At 57.5% G+C, this 18,258-nt stretch overlaps 3 protein-coding genes and 1 non-coding gene across 4 annotated transcripts; 2 read left to right on the forward strand and 2 right to left on the reverse strand.

The window, feature by feature from the left end:
- Nucleotides 1-1,688: 1,688 nt before the first annotated feature.
- On the reverse strand, nt 1,689-2,905 carry BXZ73DRAFT_52761 (NAD(P)-binding protein; the record flags this gene model as incomplete). Its single annotated transcript, XM_048020868.1, has 4 exons — nt 1,689-1,879; nt 1,938-2,053; nt 2,109-2,626; nt 2,705-2,905. The coding sequence occupies 4 exons, from the start codon at nt 2,903-2,905 to the stop codon at nt 1,689-1,691; spliced, it is 1,026 nt and encodes a 341-aa protein (XP_047874029.1).
- A 2,473-nt stretch (nt 2,906-5,378) lies between these two features.
- Nucleotides 5,379-5,457, reverse strand: BXZ73DRAFT_t172. Its single transcript has one exon. It is a non-coding gene; the product is annotated as a tRNA-Gln (tRNA).
- Nucleotides 5,458-6,367: 910 nt separating this feature from the next.
- On the forward strand, nt 6,368-10,439 carry BXZ73DRAFT_92165 (ATP-citrate synthase; the record flags this gene model as incomplete). Its single annotated transcript, XM_048026265.1, has 8 exons — nt 6,368-6,380; nt 6,441-6,751; nt 7,036-7,566; nt 7,620-7,881; nt 7,934-8,876; nt 8,929-9,723; nt 9,775-9,965; nt 10,021-10,439. The coding sequence occupies 8 exons, from the start codon at nt 6,368-6,370 to the stop codon at nt 10,437-10,439; spliced, it is 3,465 nt and encodes a 1,154-aa protein (XP_047874030.1).
- Nucleotides 10,440-11,217: 778 nt separating this feature from the next.
- On the forward strand, nt 11,218-18,160 carry BXZ73DRAFT_92166 (NADPH-dependent glutamate synthase; the record flags this gene model as incomplete). The annotated part of the gene is made up of 14 exons (XM_048026266.1): nt 11,218-11,906; nt 11,987-12,198; nt 12,255-13,635; nt 13,686-14,986; nt 15,034-15,144; nt 15,225-16,364; nt 16,397-16,734; nt 16,813-16,848; nt 16,887-16,966; nt 17,014-17,074; nt 17,131-17,361; nt 17,430-17,819; nt 17,870-18,037; nt 18,095-18,160. 14 exons carry the CDS (start codon nt 11,218-11,220, stop codon nt 18,158-18,160), a joined length of 6,204 nt encoding a protein of 2,067 aa, XP_047874031.1.
- Nucleotides 18,161-18,258: the final 98 nt, after the last annotated feature.

Consider the following 18,258-nt stretch of genomic DNA (forward strand, 5'->3'; position numbering starts at 1 on the left):
ACATCATCATCGCTGTAGCGTTTGCTGTCGCGCATGCCACGACCACGCCCCGCCCCGACGTGCATGGTGCTCGATGACAACTGGAGGCGAGGCCCGCCGCGCTAGGGCGGCTCGGCCGAGTGGGCGCTGGGCAGCTCCGCGAGAGCTCGAAAGGTACAGTGGGCGGGCCCTTGGATGGCAGATGGTAAGTGTTTTGTGGCATGATTCTAACGATTGCTCGGTTTCTCATAACCCCCGTCATGCGCGATCTTTGGAACGGTGCCCTTGTCCAAGTTTGCGCAGGGCCCATGTAGGGCGACGGCGCTACTTAGTCGATGTCTCATCGCTGTTAAGCACCAACAATTGAGCGAGCGCGCCTCTCCAACTTACGCATCTCGTAGGCGGAATAGATATTAGTGCTGCTCCTTTTGGGCTCACGCAGGCGGTACATCATGCGACCATCCGTCAGGCTCTAGTATGTACCAAGTACCTCACCGAGATTCGTCGTCCTCAGTCAGGCGCATACGGGCACGCTTGATGTCGGGGTGGAACCACCGATCCACACAAACGCCGAATCTGTCTGGGGCATCTCGAGGCCCGTGTCTGCGATGCAGAACGAGCTCCCGAGGGCGCCCGGTATGCTTCACAAGGCGTGGCGTCCGCCCGCCGACAGGGGCTTCCACACGGAATCCTTTTCCGAATGCTCCCGTGTTCCGTCCTCCAACTCTGCAAATTCGACTAAGAGTCTGGTGGTGGAGGAGTAGGTTGGGTACGGTATCTCGGCACTGTCATCTTTGTCGTTCCGTCGAAAGGCGGCGCCGGCGTGAAGCGGCTCGGTGTCGCTGATGGACTCGTGGGCGGTCTCTGGCCCAACGGGAGGGCGCAGACGGTAAGCCCCGGAAGACAGATCCCAGAGATTCCAAGCAGTCGGTCGAGGGTCCAATTCGAATGGGAGTTCGGCGAGTTGCCGATCTGAACAACGAGATTGATTTGCGTGGTTCAACAATTTCGAAATTTTGCCTTCGTGAGTGTGAATATACAATAGTCTGGTGTTGATATGAAATCTACGTCGGCTTGCGGGCGTTTTGGCGCTGAACCTAAGTACAGGGTGAACTTCGTGAAGGATGAGAAACGCATGGAGCAGCCGAAACAAGTGCACAGAGGAGGAGACTCCGTACTTCAACTCGACAATAAATGTTTCACCGCGGTGTAGTGGCGAAAGCTGGCAATCTAGCTTCGCAGAAGAGGGAGGTCAAAATGAAGGGTGGCAAGATACGGGAGGAGGGCCGGCACCGAGAAGGGTACTGGCGTGTCCTCAAGCACTTCGCGGATGGTGTTCAGGTCGTGCAGATCGGAAATAATCACTGTGGGCCAACGGTGTAGTGTTGTTCGACAGTGACGTACGGTACAGCGAGTACTGTTCTTGATTATGTTCAAGAAGCATGCTGAGACGGGATTGGTAAGTCACGAAGCCGGTGAAATGGGAGTGAACTGAAGACATTCACTGAATTGAAATTTTGAGACCGAAGCGACGGGAGACCTGCAGGACATGACGATATGCAGTACGAGCGGTCCTTGATTCGTTAAAGCGTGATTCTTTCGGTTATTTGCTCGGGAAACAGCTGCTCGCACGCCGAGTAATGCATACGATTTGGCATTCTTATTTTAGCGGAAAACGTACAGGCGATACAGTGGAGGACACGTGAATCCTACAACCACCCCCGAATTTCGAAATCCTGGAGGGTGTCCTTCGTCGTCTCCTCAACCGTGTGGTATTTGAGTCCGAGTACAGATTTGCTCTTGGTACTGTTGTATACAACCCCGTGCTGGACTGTTGACGGGTCGTATGCGGAGGGATTACCTTCGGGCACTTTGGCGTCGATTGCATGCGCGGGAGTAGCTGAAATAGCGCGAATGAAAAAGGGGAACGACAACCTGCTACACTAGTAGTGACTCACCGAAGTCCTGCCACTTGAAAGCACCCGCAGCGACGATGAACCGCCCAGCCGCCGCCTCCGTCTTGAGCGCGAGCGCGTGCGCCGTCGCGATGTCACGGACATCCACCCAGCAAGCGCTGCGAACGAAAAACGATGAGGACAGGATTTCTCGGGGGAAGAGCGCGAACGTACCCTCCGTTGACATATCCGTCCGGGCTCAGCTTCCCCTTGACGATGTTGAAGTACCAGTCGTGCGCGGACGTGTTGAGCTGCTCGGGCGAAGCTACCTCGTGCAGGAACGGCCCAAAGACAAACGGCGGGTTCAGCGCGACGAGGTCCCAACCGAGCTTGCTCTTGCGCTCTTCGTACCACTCCCAAGCAGCGCGCTCCGCAAGCGTCTTGCTCGCCCGGTACTTCATGTGGTTGGCGGCGTCGCGGCCCTTCGCCTTGACCTCGTCGATGGAGTCCTGGTTCCAGTGCGACTCGTCGAGCGGAGTCCCCGAGTACGGACCGAGGACCGCGGCGGTCGATGAGAGCACGATAACGCGCTTGACGGACGGGCCGTGCGCCTCGGCGGCCTTGAGGACGGAGAGCGTGCCCTCGACGGCGGGGATGATGAGCTCGTCAGGCTCAATGGCGTTCATGTGGAAGGGAGATGCAGTGTGGGCGATCGCGTCTACATCCTTGACGTACTCGGTGAAGGACTCGGCCTGCGAGTGAAGCATATGAGCATCCGACTCTTGACTACACGCGGGGAGAATGCAGGAGGGTAGGGACGGAAAACTCACGTTGGTAATGTCTGGCACGACGACAACCTCGAACTTGTCTCCAAAGGACTTGAAGAGATTGCGGAGGTGGTCAGCCTTGCTCGCCGAACGGACGGTGCCGCGGACAGAAAAACCAGCTTCGAGCATGGTTTTCACGATCCACACCGCGATGTAGCCGTTTGCGCCTGTAACAAGCACCTTTCCTGAGTTGAGGGAGGGCATGTTGAGTGAGTATGAGAATGGGATGGCGAGTGACCAGGAGGGGCGACCACTGTCTTATATAGTCAGTGGAGAGGCGTAATTGGAGGAATCTCACCCACAGAGCGTCCCGTGCTAGATGAGTAAGTAAGGAGATCGCAGATATCGAGAGCGTTGAGAACCTGCGGATAATAATATAACGCCCCGTCAAAGTCGTCCTCGTCGAATGTGGGACTCAATCAAGCAATGTACTGCTGCATCGTCGCCAGTTGTGAGCACGAGAAGAGCAGAGCATGTCGGGGTCTCAGGCCTTCAAGCTTCAGGCCTTCAAGGGAAGTAGAGAACTCGGCGTCATCCTACAGACTGAGGCGCAGCTTAGCGAGGACGAACTCGGAGTGCCTCTGGCGATAGTCACCCTCGCCGCAAGCCGCCGCGGCCCACCAACGTCTGTTGGCGCCCCGATCGGTGCTCTTGCTTCCCACGGTCCCACGCCCTCTGCTTCTTCCAGACCATGACTCTTCGCACCTTTCTCTCTCCGATCGGATGCGTAGTGCGCCCGCTGAATCAGCACTTCCAAACCAATCATAGGGTTTTCTCTCTCTTTGGGAACGCGCATTCACAACATATTCGACATTCGGATGACTCGAAAGAGCTTGGGCGTGTATGTGTATCATTTATGACTCGGGTGTTTTCATTGTTCTACTGTTTACGCGCTGAAGCTCAAAGCCTTTCCATACAAGTTCTGGCACATTTCTGCGCTAGTTGTGGGTGCTTTTTGGGCGCTTCTCATTGTTTAGCGCTTATTGCACTGTGCGGACTTCTCAGGATACGTGCAACATGGTACAGCACACACTTCCCTGTGGCTGCAAACGGCGGGTAAGAATGGCATCATATAGGACCCCGGCTTGGGGACTGGGCAAATGACGGTTTTCCACTTTCACCAGTAAGCGGCGAGCCTCCAGTGTCCACGCAGCGGTGCAGTGAAAATCGTGTACGAGTTGGCACGGCTATTAATTGCCTCATACTGTGCAATTACGTCTTGATTTCCGGCTTGAAGTGGTGGAGGATGCGTTGCACCATGATCGTCCGTGCGTTGTCTTCCATCTTACTACTCCTAACGATCTTCTCATATTAATCTTCTGTCGAGTCAGGGCTTCAGCTTGTTCACCTCATGGAGGACAGACCGCGGTTCGATGGTAGCGATCACTCTTGACTTCTTCGTCACTCTCGGAGGGGGGCGAGTGCATTTGGCAAGTTTCAAGTCTTGCTCCACGCAGTCCCACCAAATATAGCTACGGGTCAGAACAAAGCCGTCGACTTGTCAAGGAAGAGAGGACCACGGCCAAACCGCGAGAGTGGCGGTCGCTGCTAATTGGAGTGAACGACAGTGGCACTCAAATGCGTTTTGAATGTGCCGTCCCACCATTTCACCCTGCCTTGGTGAGTTTTTTGAATCTTCAGCGGGCTCACAAACTTGTTCAGCCCCATTGTTTGTGAAATCTCGACGGTTGAAGCTGGCGCGAATATGCCCGGCGGCCTTGCCAGATGATCATATGGCCCCCATAGAAAATCCAGCTTCGAGTATGGGCCTCACAACTCAGATAGTGATGCACACACCAATTCGCGTCGACAGCGAGTTGGGATGACTACGGGCGCTCCAAGCTCGGATATACATAATGCGATTGAGCCTGAGATTTGGAACGCCATGCTCGCTATGCGTCTTGCGTCTGTTGCAGTGACAAAACAGCACAATTCTCTTTACCTGCGACCTGGCCCATCATCCGACCGTCAGGGTGTACTGACCTCAGCATCTTAGCACACCCTCACCGCGTTGTGTCGCGCTCCGGAATGAGCTTTCGCGGCTGCACGCTCCCAACGGCTGCTTGTCGAGCCGGCTAACTTGTCTGAGCACCAATCTCGGAGTATTGAAGCTCGTGCCCGAACAGGCGGTCACTGATGCCGGCGATGGTAGCCCCACTTGCAAGTTGCCAGAACCTCGCGTCGAGGATACATCGCGCGCCGTGGGACGCAGTGAGAAGGGAGAGAGAGATTTACAAGTAGTCTACGCTATGTAACACGGCTCTGGTCACTTAGTTATATAAGCGACCGCGTCGACTGAATCTCGTATCTTAAGTTGCGTAGCGGTGTCATATCGTTAGTTACATTGCGGACAGAAGTGGGTCTCGTGGCTCTGTGGGATTAAGTTTGGTTTAAGTCTTTGATGAAGTCTTGTAATGCTAGACGCCTTATAACGGCGCGCGAAGACAAAGAGAGAGTGGAGTGAACGAATAGATGAGCGCGTTGCGAGAACGCGCGGCGTACTCGGACGATGAGGACGCTGAGCGCCTGAAGCATAGGACGATATCGCGATAGCCGGCGAAGCCGGGAGTGGACGAGGTGTGGACTCGGAACATCCGACGTGAACGCGTGAACGTCAACGTTCAATGTCGACAACGATTCCCAACAATATGCTGTAAAGAGTAGAAAAAGACAACGCAGGCGCTACCAGGGCTCGAACCTGGGTTTTGGGAAGATGTGTTCAGAATCCCAAGTGATAACCACTACACTATAGCGCCTTAGTCCATGTGGCTTGTTATGTAATTGTGTATTTCTTGCGGTCATGTTTCATAAGCTCTATGTGCAGCCGGATGATCGCGCCTATGATAGCGGCTACCCGCGTCCTCCATGCCCCGGAGCCGGAGAGGCGACGGACGAGCATTGGGACGATTTGGATGCCGGATCGAGGACATTGATATCAGGGACGTGAACGCGGTATATATGCGCGCAGACAGTGCGCTGTAGAGGTGGATATGAACTGATGCGCATGATAGTGCCGTGGCGGGCAAATTGCGGCTACCCAAAGGAACATACTTTCGGTCGTGGTGTATGTGCATTGCATGAGGCGATCAGAGGGTATACATGCGCATGCTGCGTGTCGAAGAGTAGGGGTTCTGAAGACCGGCTACATGGACCCGTGCGTGGATCCGGCCCCGCGCGCGACAGGCTTCGAATCGTCTACTTCGACATGTGTCTGGCACGAGTGATATCGATGAGCGCGAGCAGACGCTCGACCTGACCGACTGTCGTGGAGGACGAGCAATGGCGAGACCGGACAACACAGAGCTGCCTGAGCGGTCGTCATTGGGCTGAAACAACTGAAGATGGTCGCAGGAGTGTCTGTCGTACGAGCAGTAGGCATCGAGTACGGCCAATGAGAATGGCAAGATGGGCCCAGAAGTCGTGCGAAACTTGGGGGATAACGCGAGGAACATGCCACATATGGCAGGCGATCTGAGCATGCCCCCACTTCGATTTTTTAGAAAGTGAGGCGACCCTCAGGTCGAGGCCGGCTAACCCTCCTCGCGCCCTTAAATACCCTTGCGGCGCGTTGGGGGCCTTGCGCTGTTGTGCTCCTCCCTATCCTTCTCCCCTCCTCATCCTCCTCCTCCTTCTCCTCCTCTCCCTCCCTCCGCATATCCTTCCAAAATGTCTTCGAAAGGTCTGTGCATATGCTATCATTTCTTTGCCGAGCCTGCGCGCTAATGTATGCGCGCATCAGCCATCCGTGAATACGACGCGAAACTCGTCCTCGCGTACTGGTTGGAGCGTGCCGCCCCGGTCGACGCCTCCGCGCAAGTCGCGACCAAGTTTGTCTACCCCTCGCCCAAGGTTGCGCAAGTCTCTTGGGATCCCGAGACGAACGCTATCACGGCCGACACCCAGATCCCTAGCTGGGTGTTCACCACTAAGCTCGTTGCCAAGCCCGATCAGCTCATCAAGCGTCGTGGCAAGGCCGGTCTTCTTGCGCTGAACAAGAGCTGGGAAGAAGCGAAGTTGTGGATTCAGGAGCGGGCAGGCAAGCCGCAAAAGGTGAGCGCGTCTTGTTTGACTTCTCGACCTAGGGCGCTCTATCTCTTCATCGCGGCCTTCGCGATCGATACCGCGAGCAACCCACACCTCGCTGGCGCCCCGTCCTTATTCAATGCATACGTGCTGTCACTATACCTCGTGTTCCGCGACGCGTCGCGGTACGCGTCGTTCTCTCAAGCGAGAACGCGTTCGCGCTTCCACGTGACGGTGTGGCACCACGTTCCGTTCATCTTCCTAAACCTGCTATTGATTCATTAACGTCATACTGACTGCTACTGTCCCAGGTCGAGTCTGTGACCGGCACGCTCAACAACTTCATCGTCGAACCTTTCCTTCCTCATCCCTCTGATGCCGAGTACTACGTCTGTATCAACTCCGCCCGCGAGGGTGACTACATTCTCTTCACGCACGAGGGTGGTGTAGACATCGGCGATGTCGATGCCAAGGCCCTGAAGCTCGAGCTCCCCGTCAACGCTTCATTCCCATCCCGCCAAACCATTGCCGACACCCTCCTCAAGCACGTTCCCGCCGCGAAGAAGGAGACTCTTGTCGATTTTCTCATCCGCCTCTACTCGGTGTACGTCGACCTTCACTTCGCTTACCTCGAGATCAACCCTCTCGTTGTTCTCGATGGCGTCAACGGAGGCCAGCCCACTATCCACTACCTCGACATGGCTGCCAAGCTTGACCAGACCGCGGAGTCCATCTGTGGTCCCAAGTGGGCCATCGCTCGTGATCTGTCCGTCTATGAATCTGGCTCGCAGGCAACGACGACGAAGGGAAAATCGGTGTCGGCCGACCGTGGCCCCCCTATGGTATGTTCTCTTGGTATAGTCCCGTGCACGGCGCTCATTCATATACGCGTTAGGTCTGGCCAGCACCCTTCGGTCGTGATTTAACCAAGGAGGAAGCATACATTCAGAAGCTCGATGCCTCTACCGGTGCCTCTCTGAAGCTCACTGTCCTCAACGCCGAAGGTCGCATCTGGACGATGGTTGCTGGTGGTGGTGCTTCAGTCGTATACTCAGATGCCATCGCCGCGCACGGTTTCGCGCACGAGCTTGCCAACTACGGCGAGTACTCTGGTGCTCCGTCAGAGGGCCAGACTTACGAGTACGCGAAGACTATCCGTACGTGTCATTTTCGTGCGACCTAATCTTCTTAGCTAACGTATATGCGTAGTTGACCTCATGACCCGTGGCTCTCCTCGCTCCGACGGCAAGATTCTCATCATTGGTGGTGGTATCGCCAACTTCACCAACGTCGCGGCGACTTTCAAGGGCATCATCCGCGCGCTGAAGGAGTACAAGAACCCCCTGATTACCCACCAAGTCAAGATTTACGTCCGTCGCGGTGGTCCTAACTACCAGGAGGGCCTCAAGGCGATGCGTCTTCTAGGAGAGTCGCTCGGTGTCCCAATCAAGGTCTATGGCCCGGACACCCATATTACTGCTATCGTTCCCCTCGCTCTGGGCGTTGCCAGCAAGCAGACCAGCCTTCACTCCATCGCCGCGACTCCCGTCAGCCCGCCCTCCCCCAAGGCCCCCTCTGCAAAGGACATCGAGCCCGAGGCTACTGTTGGCACTATCCACGCCGATGGCGAGCGTACTCAGCCTCAGGACCAGATTGTGTCCTTCGACACGAAGACCTCTCCTCATGCTCGCCCTGCGTATCGCCCCTTCGATGCGCAGACTCGCTCCTTCGTGTATGGCCTCCAGCCTCGTGCTATCCAAGGCATGCTCGACTTCGACTACTCGTGCGGCCGCGAAACCCCAAGTGTTGCTGCCATGATCTACCCCTTCGGCGGCCACCATATCCAGAAGTTCTACTGGGGAACGAAGGAAACCCTCCTTCCCGTCTACACCAGTGTCGCGGAGGCCGTCAAGAAGCACCCTGAGGTGGACGTCGTCGTCAACTTCGCTTCCTCTCGTAGTGTCTACTCTAGCACGCTGGAGATCTTCGAGTTCTCTCAGATCAAGAGCATCGCCCTCATTGCCGAGGGTGTCCCTGAGAGGCACGCACGCGAGATCCTGGACATTGCTCAGAACAAGGGTGTCCTCATCATTGGCCCTGCCACCGTCGGCGGTATCAAGCCTGGCTGCTTCCGTATTGGAAACTCCGGCGGGTATGTATCAACCTCACGTCGCGGTCGAGCTCCTTGACTGACGCCTTCATAGCATGATGGACAACATCATCGCGTCGAAGCTCTACCGTGCGGGCTCTGTCGGTTACGTTTCCAAGTCTGGCGGTATGTCGAACGAACTCAACAACATGCTCTCCATCAGTACCAACGGCACGTACGAGGGTATCGCCATTGGCGGCGACCGCTACCCCGGGTCGACCTTCATCGACCATCTCCTGCGCTACGAGCAAGATCCCGAGTGCAAGATGCTTGTTCTTCTCGGCGAAGTCGGTGGTATCGAAGAGTACCGCGTCATCGAGGCCGTGAAGAAGGGCGTCATCAAGAAGCCCATCGTCGCCTGGGCCATCGGTACTTGCGCGAAGATGTTCGCCACCGAGGTGCAGTTCGGTCACGCCGGCTCGATGGCGAACTCCGACATGGAGACTGCGGACGCAAAGAACTCGGCGATGCGTGCCGCAGGCTTCATTGTGCCCGAGACCTTCGAGGAGCTGCCCGAGGTTCTCAAGGCGACGTACGAGCGTCTCGTCTCCGTCGGCACCATCAAGCCTCAGCCTGAGCGCGAGCCTCCCGTCATCCCGATGGACTACAAGTGGGCGCAGGAGCTCGGTCTTATCCGCAAGCCTGCCGCCTTTATCTCTACGATCTCCGACGAGCGTGGTCAGGAGCTTCTGTACGCTGGCATGCGCATCTCCGACGTCTTCAAGGAGGACATCGGTGTCGGAGGTGTCGTCAGCTTGCTCTGGTTCAAGCGTCGCCTCCCGCCTTGGGCCACCAAGTTCATCGAGATGGTGCTCATGCTCACGGCTGACCATGGCCCCGCTGTATCTGGGTATGTTCTTAGATCGGTGGACCCATTATACGGTGCTGATGTCTTTTACAGTGCGATGAACACCATCGTTGCCACTCGTGCGGGCAAAGACCTCATCTCCTCTCTCGCATCGGGTCTTCTCACCATTGGCTCCCGTTTTGGTGGTGCGCTTGACGAGGCGGCATCGATGTTCTCGAACGCTCGCGACACTGGTCTCACTCCTCGCGAATTCGTCGATACGTGCAGGAAGCAGAACAAGCTCAGTAAGTCGCCGCCTTGTTGCTAACACGAGTACTCTCCAATGACGCGTATCCGTAGTCTCCGGCATTGGCCACAAGATTAAGAGCGTCAATAACCCTGATCTCCGCGTCGAGCTGGTCAAGGAGTATGTACGCAAGAACTTCCCTAGCCACTCCCTCCTCGACTACGCCCTCGCGGTCGAGAAGGTCACGACGTCGAAGAAGGACACCCTCATCCTTAACGTCGACGGCTGCATTGCCGTTTGCTTCGTCGACCTCCTCCGTGACAGTGGAGCCTTCACCCAAGATGAGGCGGATGAGTACATCAAGATCGGCACACTCAACGGTCTATTCGTTCTTGGTCGCAGCATCGGCTTCATCGGCCACCACTTGGACCAGAAGCGTCTCCGCGCCCCTCTTTACCGTCACCCCGCCGACGACATCTTCATCAACATGGCGGACGTCGCGCAGCCGCGCGTGCTCGGCAAAATGGCATGAGCGGGTTTGCTCTTCGGATTGAGGGAACCTTGCAACGATATTCGGATTTCGTGACGACCTTACCAATTGCACCAACAACATACTCACGCGTCTCACTGTACTTGTGCCATTATAATAAGAACAATAGATTCCCTGACCTCTGAATATATCCGTTTAGTGTTGTATGTCTTCAGAGGTAGAAGATCTCATGCGCCATATGTAATGAGCGAGCCTTCTGATCGCGGTGGACCTTGCTCATGGGTTGTCCCAGCCAGCTGCGCAACACATTACGGCATCCGATGCAGCACCATATGCTCATGTGGGAGGTTGGCCCTTGGCAATGGCACGATATGCCATATGAGCCAAGGCATGCGAAGACCAGCAGTCCATGATGCAAAGTGGTACTGTGTACGGAGGAGGAGGAGGATCGAGACTTGTACATTAAGGGACCTGCTCATTTTGACGGCTGACAGTTCAGAGCTCGCGGATTGGCTAGGGGGGCTGCACTATCGGCTAGATTTCTTTGCGCACGGAGAGCGGCGCATATATGTGTATATGCGCCGGCTGCTCCGGCGCGGGGGAGGTTCTAGCTCGCGAGCTTCAACGCACACAGTCAAAGTAGTGACTCGAATCCCTTGCAATTTTGTCCTCGCAGGCCAATCGCAGGCTCGCACTAGTGGTGCCCCTCTTTCTCCTCGACCACCACCACCGACTCTCTCCTCTCCTCCTCGCGGCCACTACACCCTCCTCACTTCCCGCCGCCACCACATCATCCCCTGGATCCGTGCGCGCACTTTCTATGGCTATCGTGGACTGCCACGCCGATCCCTCTGTTCTCCGCACCTCATTGCCCTCATCCGAATTGGAACCGCAAAATGGCTTCAATGCCGTCCAACGCGACCCCGCCTCATGGGACGCCTCTCTCCCCGCAAGCCAGGGGCTCTACATAAACGACCTCGAAAAGGATGCCTGCGGTGTCGGTTTCATCTGCCACATCAAGGGCGACCAATCCCACAAGATAGTCTCGGATGCTCGCCAACTTCTCTGTGCCATGACCCACCGCGGGGCCACTGGTGCGGACAGCCGCGACGGCGACGGCGCAGGGGTCATGACCGGCATCCCTCACCTCTTCTTCAAGCGCGAGGCGGAACGTGAGATTGCATGCGAGCTTCCTGAGCTTGGTCAGTACGCCGTCGGCAACGTCTTTTTCAAAGCAAACAACCCCGTCGGTCTCCAGCAACAGCAGGCTATGTTTTCCAAGATTGCGGGAGATCTGGGACTCCGTGTCCTCGGATGGAGGGAGGTCCCCACAGACGGCACCATTCTCGGGCCCGCTGCTGCTAGTAAGGAACCTGCTATCTTCCAACCCTTTGTCGTCCTCCACTCGCATTATGGCGATGGCACCACGCCTCGCGGCGGGGACGCGCTCGACGCGAAGCACTTCGAGTGTCAGCTGTACATCCTCCGCAAGCACGCCACGCACACCATGTTTGTCCCCTTTCACTCTCTTCATGCTCCAGAACCCGTCCGCTCAAGCTTTCCCGTTGCGTTTCCGTGCGTCCCTGAAGCTCTCTGTCAAAGGGTTTCTACATCTGCTCGCTCTCGTCGAAGAACATCGTTTACAAGGGCCAGCTCTCGCCCCCGCAAGTGTACAACTACTATCACGACCTGAACCACGTTCTGTATCGCTCTCACTTCACCCTCGTCCACTCCCGCTTCTCTACCAATACTTTTCCGAGCTGGGACCGCGCGCAGCCCATGCGATGGGCTGCACACAACGGTATGGACTGCCAAATTCAGCGCTAAGATAACATGTTGACCGACGTCATTGCGCAGGCGAGATCAACACATTGCGCGGAAATCGGAACTGGATGCGCGCTCGTGAAGGCGCGCTCTCGTCTTCGCATTTCGGCGACCAGCTCGACCTCCTCTACCCCATCATCGAGTCTGGTGGCTCCGACTCCGCGGCCTTCGACAACGTGCTTGAGCTGCTCGTAGTCAATGGCGTTCTCACCCTCCCCGAGGCTATCATGATGCTCATCCCAGAGGCATGGCAAGGGAACGACATTATGGAGCCCGAGAAGAAGGCGTTCTACAACTGGGCGGCATGTCTTCAGGAGCCGTGGGACGGTCCGGCCCTCTTCGCCTTCAGTGATGGGCGGTACTGCGGCGCCAACCTCGACCGGAATGGTCTCCGCCCCTGCCGTTACATCGTCACAAACGAGGACATCATTGTCTGCGCCTCGGAGGTCGGTGCGATCTACATCCCTCCCGAGAAGGTCATTCAGAAGGGTCGCCTCAAGCCTGGTCGCATGCTTCTCGTGGACACAGGAGAGGGCCGCATCGTCGATGACAAGGAGCTCAAGCGCACGACTGCGCGCAAGCAGAACTTCGCGTCGTGGATCGAGTCTAACATGCTCAACGTGCCCTCTATTGTCAAGCGCGTCCAGCGCACGACGCCTGTCAACCCTTCCGTTGATGGGTGGACCCTCAGCATGGACCCCAAGCTCCTCGCGTTTGGGTACACCGTCGAGCAACTCAACTTGCTCATGCTCCCTATGTTCACCGACGGCAAGGAGGCTCTCGGTTCTATGGGCAACGATGCTCCGCTCGCCGCGATGTCGACCCAGCCTCGCCTCATCTACGACTACTTCCGCCAGCTCTTCGCTCAGGTCACGAACCCTCCGATTGATCCCATCCGCGAGTCCATCGTCATGTCGCTCGAGTGTTACGTGGGGCCGGAGGGAAACCTCCTCGAGATGAATGCTCAGCAATGCCACCGAATCCTTCTTCCCTCGCCGATTCTGACTCTCGAGGAGATGAACGCGATGAAGAACCTCAAGCTTGCGTACAACACCTGGCCCTCTCGTATTGTTGATATCACTTTCCCGAAGGAGCTCGGCTTGCCCGGCTACAAGCTCGCGCTCGAACGAGTGTGCAGCGAGGCGATGCAGGCGATCGAGGACGGCGTCAAGGTCATCATCCTCTCGGACCGCGAGACTGGCCCCGCACGTGTCGCGCTGTCTGCGTTGGTTGCGTGCGGCGGCGTCCACCACCACCTCGTCACGCAGAAGAAGCGGTCCCGCATTGCTTTGATGGTAGAGACCGCGGAGGCGCGCGAAGTTCAGCACCTTTGCGTTCTTCTTGGGTACGGCGCGGACGCGATATGCCCATGGCTCACCATGGAGTGCATTCACAAGATCGTCCGCGAAGGATTGTAAGTATCAAGCCGTCTTTGCATGAAACGAGCGCTAAACAATCATACAGGGTCAAGGACGACAATACGGTCGAGGACCTGATGAGCAACTACCGACACTCCGTCGACGGCGGTATTCTCAAGGTTATGTCGAAGATGGGTATCTCCACCCTCCAGTCATACAAGGGCGCCCAGATCTTCGAGGCTCTCGGCTTGCACACCGAGGTCATCGAGAAGTGCTTCATCGGCACTGCTAGTCGCGTTCAGGGCGCCACCTTTGACCTGCTCGCGATGGACGCCTTTGAGATGCACGAGCGTGGCTGGCCCACTCGGGATACCATCCTCCCTCCTGGCATGCCCGAGTCCGGCGAGTACCATTGGCGTTCCGGCGGCGAAGCGCACATCAACGACCCCGCCGGTATCGCGAACCTACAAGACGCCGTTCGGGAGAAGAACCAGCGCGCGTACGACGCCTACGCCTCTAACGCCAACGATCAGACCAAGGCAGTGCATCTACGCGGCCTCCTTGACTTCCGTTTCGAGAACACGACACCCATCCCCATAGAACAAGTCGAGCCGTGGAACGAAATCGTCCGGCGCTTCGTCACGGGCGCCATGTCGTACGGCTCTATCTCGATGGAAGCGCACTCGACGCTCGCAATTGCTATGAACCGCCTCGGTGGAAAGTCCAACACCGGCGAGGGTGGTGAGGATGCCGAACGCTCGACGGTACTCCCGAATGGGGACACGATGCGTTCCGCGATCAAGCAGGTCGCCTCCGGGCGCTTCGGCGTCACCTCCAACTACCTCGCGGACGCCGATGAGCTCCAGATAAAGATGGCACAAGGAGCCAAGCCGGGCGAAGGTGGAGAGCTGCCGGGGCACAAGGTGTCGACGTCGATTGCACGCACACGTCACTCTACCGCCGGTGTCGGTCTCATCTCGCCCCCGCCTCACCACGACATCTATTCCATCGAGGACCTGAAGCAGCTCATCTACGACCTCAAGTGCTCGAACCCCCGTGCCCGCGTGTCAGTGAAGCTCGTGTCCGAGGTCGGCGTCGGTATCGTGGCGAGCGGAGTCGCGAAGGCGAAGGCGGACCACATCCTCATCTCTGGCCACGACGGCGGTACTGGCGCCTCGCGCTGGACTGGTATCAAGTATGCCGGACTTCCGTGGGAGCTTGGCCTCGCCGAGACCCATCAGACGCTCGTCCTCAACGACCTCCGTGGGCGTGTCACCGTCCAGACGGATGGCCAGGTTCGGACAGGGCGCGACATCGCTATTGCATGCTTACTTGGCGCTGAAGAGTGGGGTTTCGCCACCACGCCGCTCATTGCGATGGGTTGTATCATGATGAGGAAGTGCCACTGTAAGTTATCATTGGCTCTTTTGGAAGTGCTCTGACGATTCTTTCAGTGAACACCTGCCCCGTCGGTATCGCTACTCAGGATCCTCAGCTTCGCGCCAAGTTCGCTGGACAGCCTGAGCAAGTCATCAACTTCTTCTACTACATCGCTGAAGACCTTCGTCACTACATGGCCAAGCTCGGCTTCCGGACAATCAACGAGATGGTCGGCCGCGCAGACATGCTCAAGGTCGACGAGAAGCTCCGCACCCCAAAACCGCCCATCTCGACCTCAGCGCTATCCTCAAACCCGCCTGGCAAATGCGCCCTGGTGCGGCTACGTACCGCGTCCGCCCACAAGACCATAAATTGTACATTCGCCTGGATAACAAGTTCATCGACGAGTCGGAGCCCGCGCTCACCCAGGGTCTTCCGGTCCACATTGAGTGCGACGTGACGAACACCGACCGCGCACTCGGCACATCGTTGTCCTACAGGGTATCCAAGTTGTACGGCGAGGAGGGGCTGCCTAAGGACACCATCCACATCCGCATGTGTGGCTCTGCCGGCCAGTCTCTTGGCGCCTTCCTGGCACCCGGGATCACCATCGAGCTCGAGGGAGACGCGAACGATTACGTTGGAAAGGGTCTCTCCGGCGGTCGCCTCATCGTCTACCCGCCGAAGCAGTCGACGTTCAAGGCCGAGGAGAACATCATCACCGGAAATGTCTGCCTGTATGGTGCAACCTCTGGCGAGGCCTTCATCCGCGGCATCGCGGCCGAGCGATTTGCTGTGCGCAACTCCGGCGCCCACGCCGTCGTTGAGGGCACGGGAGACCACGGCTGCGAGTACATGACCGGGGGTCGTGTTGTCGTTCTTGGCAGCACGGGGCGCAACTTCGCGGCGGGCATGTCCGGCGGTATCGCATACGTTCTAGACACAGCCCACACGTTCGCGTCCAAGGTCAACATGGAGATGGTCGAGCTCGGGAAGGTTACAGACCCACGGGAGATCGCAGAGTTGCGCGGGCTCATCGAGGACCACCGGCACTACACGGGCTCGGAGGTTGCGGACCGGGTGCTACACGACTTCCACCATCTTCTGCCGCTCTTCGTGCGGGTGATGCCGGGCGACTACAAGCGCGTGCTCGAGGAACAAGACATCAAGGCGAAGGAGGAACGGATGCGCCAGAGCGTCATCGACCTTGTCCCGTCGCGCACAGCGAGCCAGGTCAACCTCGCGTCAGAAGAGCTTCAAGGCCTGCTCAGCCCGCGGGAGCCATTGTCGCGCATGAGCCGCACGTCCTCGCGCGCACGCTTCGAGCCGGCGGTGCTCGACGTCGAGGACTCCCTCGTGGACGAGCAGACGACGAAGAACCGGTTGAGCAAGCTCGACAAGACGCGTGGGTTCATGAAGTACAAGCGACTCACGGAGACATATCGGCCCCCCGGAAGCGGGTCAAGGACTGGAAGGAGATTTCACACCGGTTGACGGATGACGAGCTCAAGTACCAGTCAGCTCGATGCATGGACTGCGGCGTGCCGTTCTGCCAGTCCGACACGGGATGCCCAATCTCGAACATTATCCCGAAGTGGAACGACCTCGTGTTCAAGAACCAGTGGCAAGACGCCCTCAACCGCCTCCTTATGACGAACAACTTCCCCGAGTTCACGGGTCGGGTGTGCCCCGCGCCCTGCGAGGGCGCCTGCGTGCTTGGGATCAACGAGCAGCCCGTGGGTATCAAGAGCATCGAGTGTGCTATCATCGACAAGGTTTGTCGGAAAGTGCAGTCTTGAAAAGAGGAATACTCACATGGTCTCAGGGCTTCGATATGGGTGGATGTCCCCAAGATTCCTGAGCATCGTACGAACAAGAAGATCGCGATCGTGGGCTCAGGTCCTTCTGGTCTGCTGCCGCCGATCAGCTGAACAAGGCCGGCCATTGGGTTACGGTGTACGACCGCAACGACCGCATCGGTGGGCTGCTGATGTACGGCATTCCGAAGTACGTGCTGCGTTGTTCTCGGATGGCATCTCTGATCATCATTGCAGCATGAAGCTTGACAAGGCTATCGTTCAGCGCCGTGTTGACCTTATGGTTGCAGAGGGCGTGGTACGTGTTCCAGTCCAATTGGGGTTAGCGACGCCACCTCACGCATCATATCCTAGACGTTCGTCACGAACACTTTCGTTGGCAAGGACATCGAGATGGAGGAGCTTCGTCAACAGAACGACGCTGTCATTCTCGCCACCGGGGCGACCTGGCCGCGCGACTTGAAGATCGCCAACCGTGAGGTCGACGGCATCCACTTCGCCATGGAGTTCCTCCAGCTCAACACGAAGTCGCTCCTCGACTCCGAGCTGCAGGATGGCAGCTATCTCAGCGCTAAGGGCAAGGACGTATCGTCATCGGCGGCGGTGATACTGGCAACGACTGCATCGGAACCTCGATGCGCCATGGTGCTAAGTCGGTCACGAACTTCGAACTTCTGCCAAAGCCGTCCGCGGCGCGCGGCCACGACAATCCCTGGCCGCAGTGGCCGCGCATCTTCCGGACCGACTATGGGCACACTGAGGTCGCGGCACACTTCGGGAGCGACCCGCGGGAGTACTGCATCTCGACCAAGGAGTTCGTCGTCGACGCCAACGGCAAGCTGTCCGGGTTGAACACGGCCCGTGTCGAATGGACCAAGGATAGCGGCGGGCGCTGGAAGATGGAGGAGGTGCCTGGATCGGAGAAGTTCTTCCCCGCACAGCTCGTGCTCCTCGCGCTCGGCTTCTTGGGCCCCGAGGCGGAGCTCCTCAAGTCCATCGGCGTCAAACAGGACGCGCGGAGCAACATCCAAACGCCGCCGAACGTGAGCAGGTGACACCATGCCTGTTAACTTGTGCTGAGAGATTCGTGCAGAAATACTCGACGAGCATCGAGGGTGTCTTCGCTGCTGGCGACTGTCGTCGTGGACAATCCCTCATCGTCTGGGGAATCCAGGAGGGTCGCCGTTGTGCCGCCGAGGTTGACGCTTGGCTTAGCGAGGGCAAGACGCGTCTTCCATTCGATGGTGCCATCAAGCAAAGAGTGAGCACATTCGTCTATCTCGGCGCTTATGAGTATTCTAATCATCGTAACCATCAGACGTTCAAGCCTCCGACCAGTACTCTTACTCCTGGCAGTGCCCAAACCATCCAAGTCCAGGGCTAAGGAGTCTCACAACCTTCAGTCAGTCAGTGCTGGCTCGTCGAACCAGTGATGTTGTCAGTCGGTGAATCGGTTATGGTGGGAGCATCTGGTAGTTCTTC

This window comes from Epithele typhae (genome assembly GCF_022376455.1).
Source record: "Epithele typhae strain CBS 203.58 chromosome Unknown BXZ73scaffold_61, whole genome shotgun sequence".
Taxonomy (NCBI): domain Eukaryota; kingdom Fungi; phylum Basidiomycota; class Agaricomycetes; order Polyporales; family Epitheliaceae; genus Epithele; species Epithele typhae.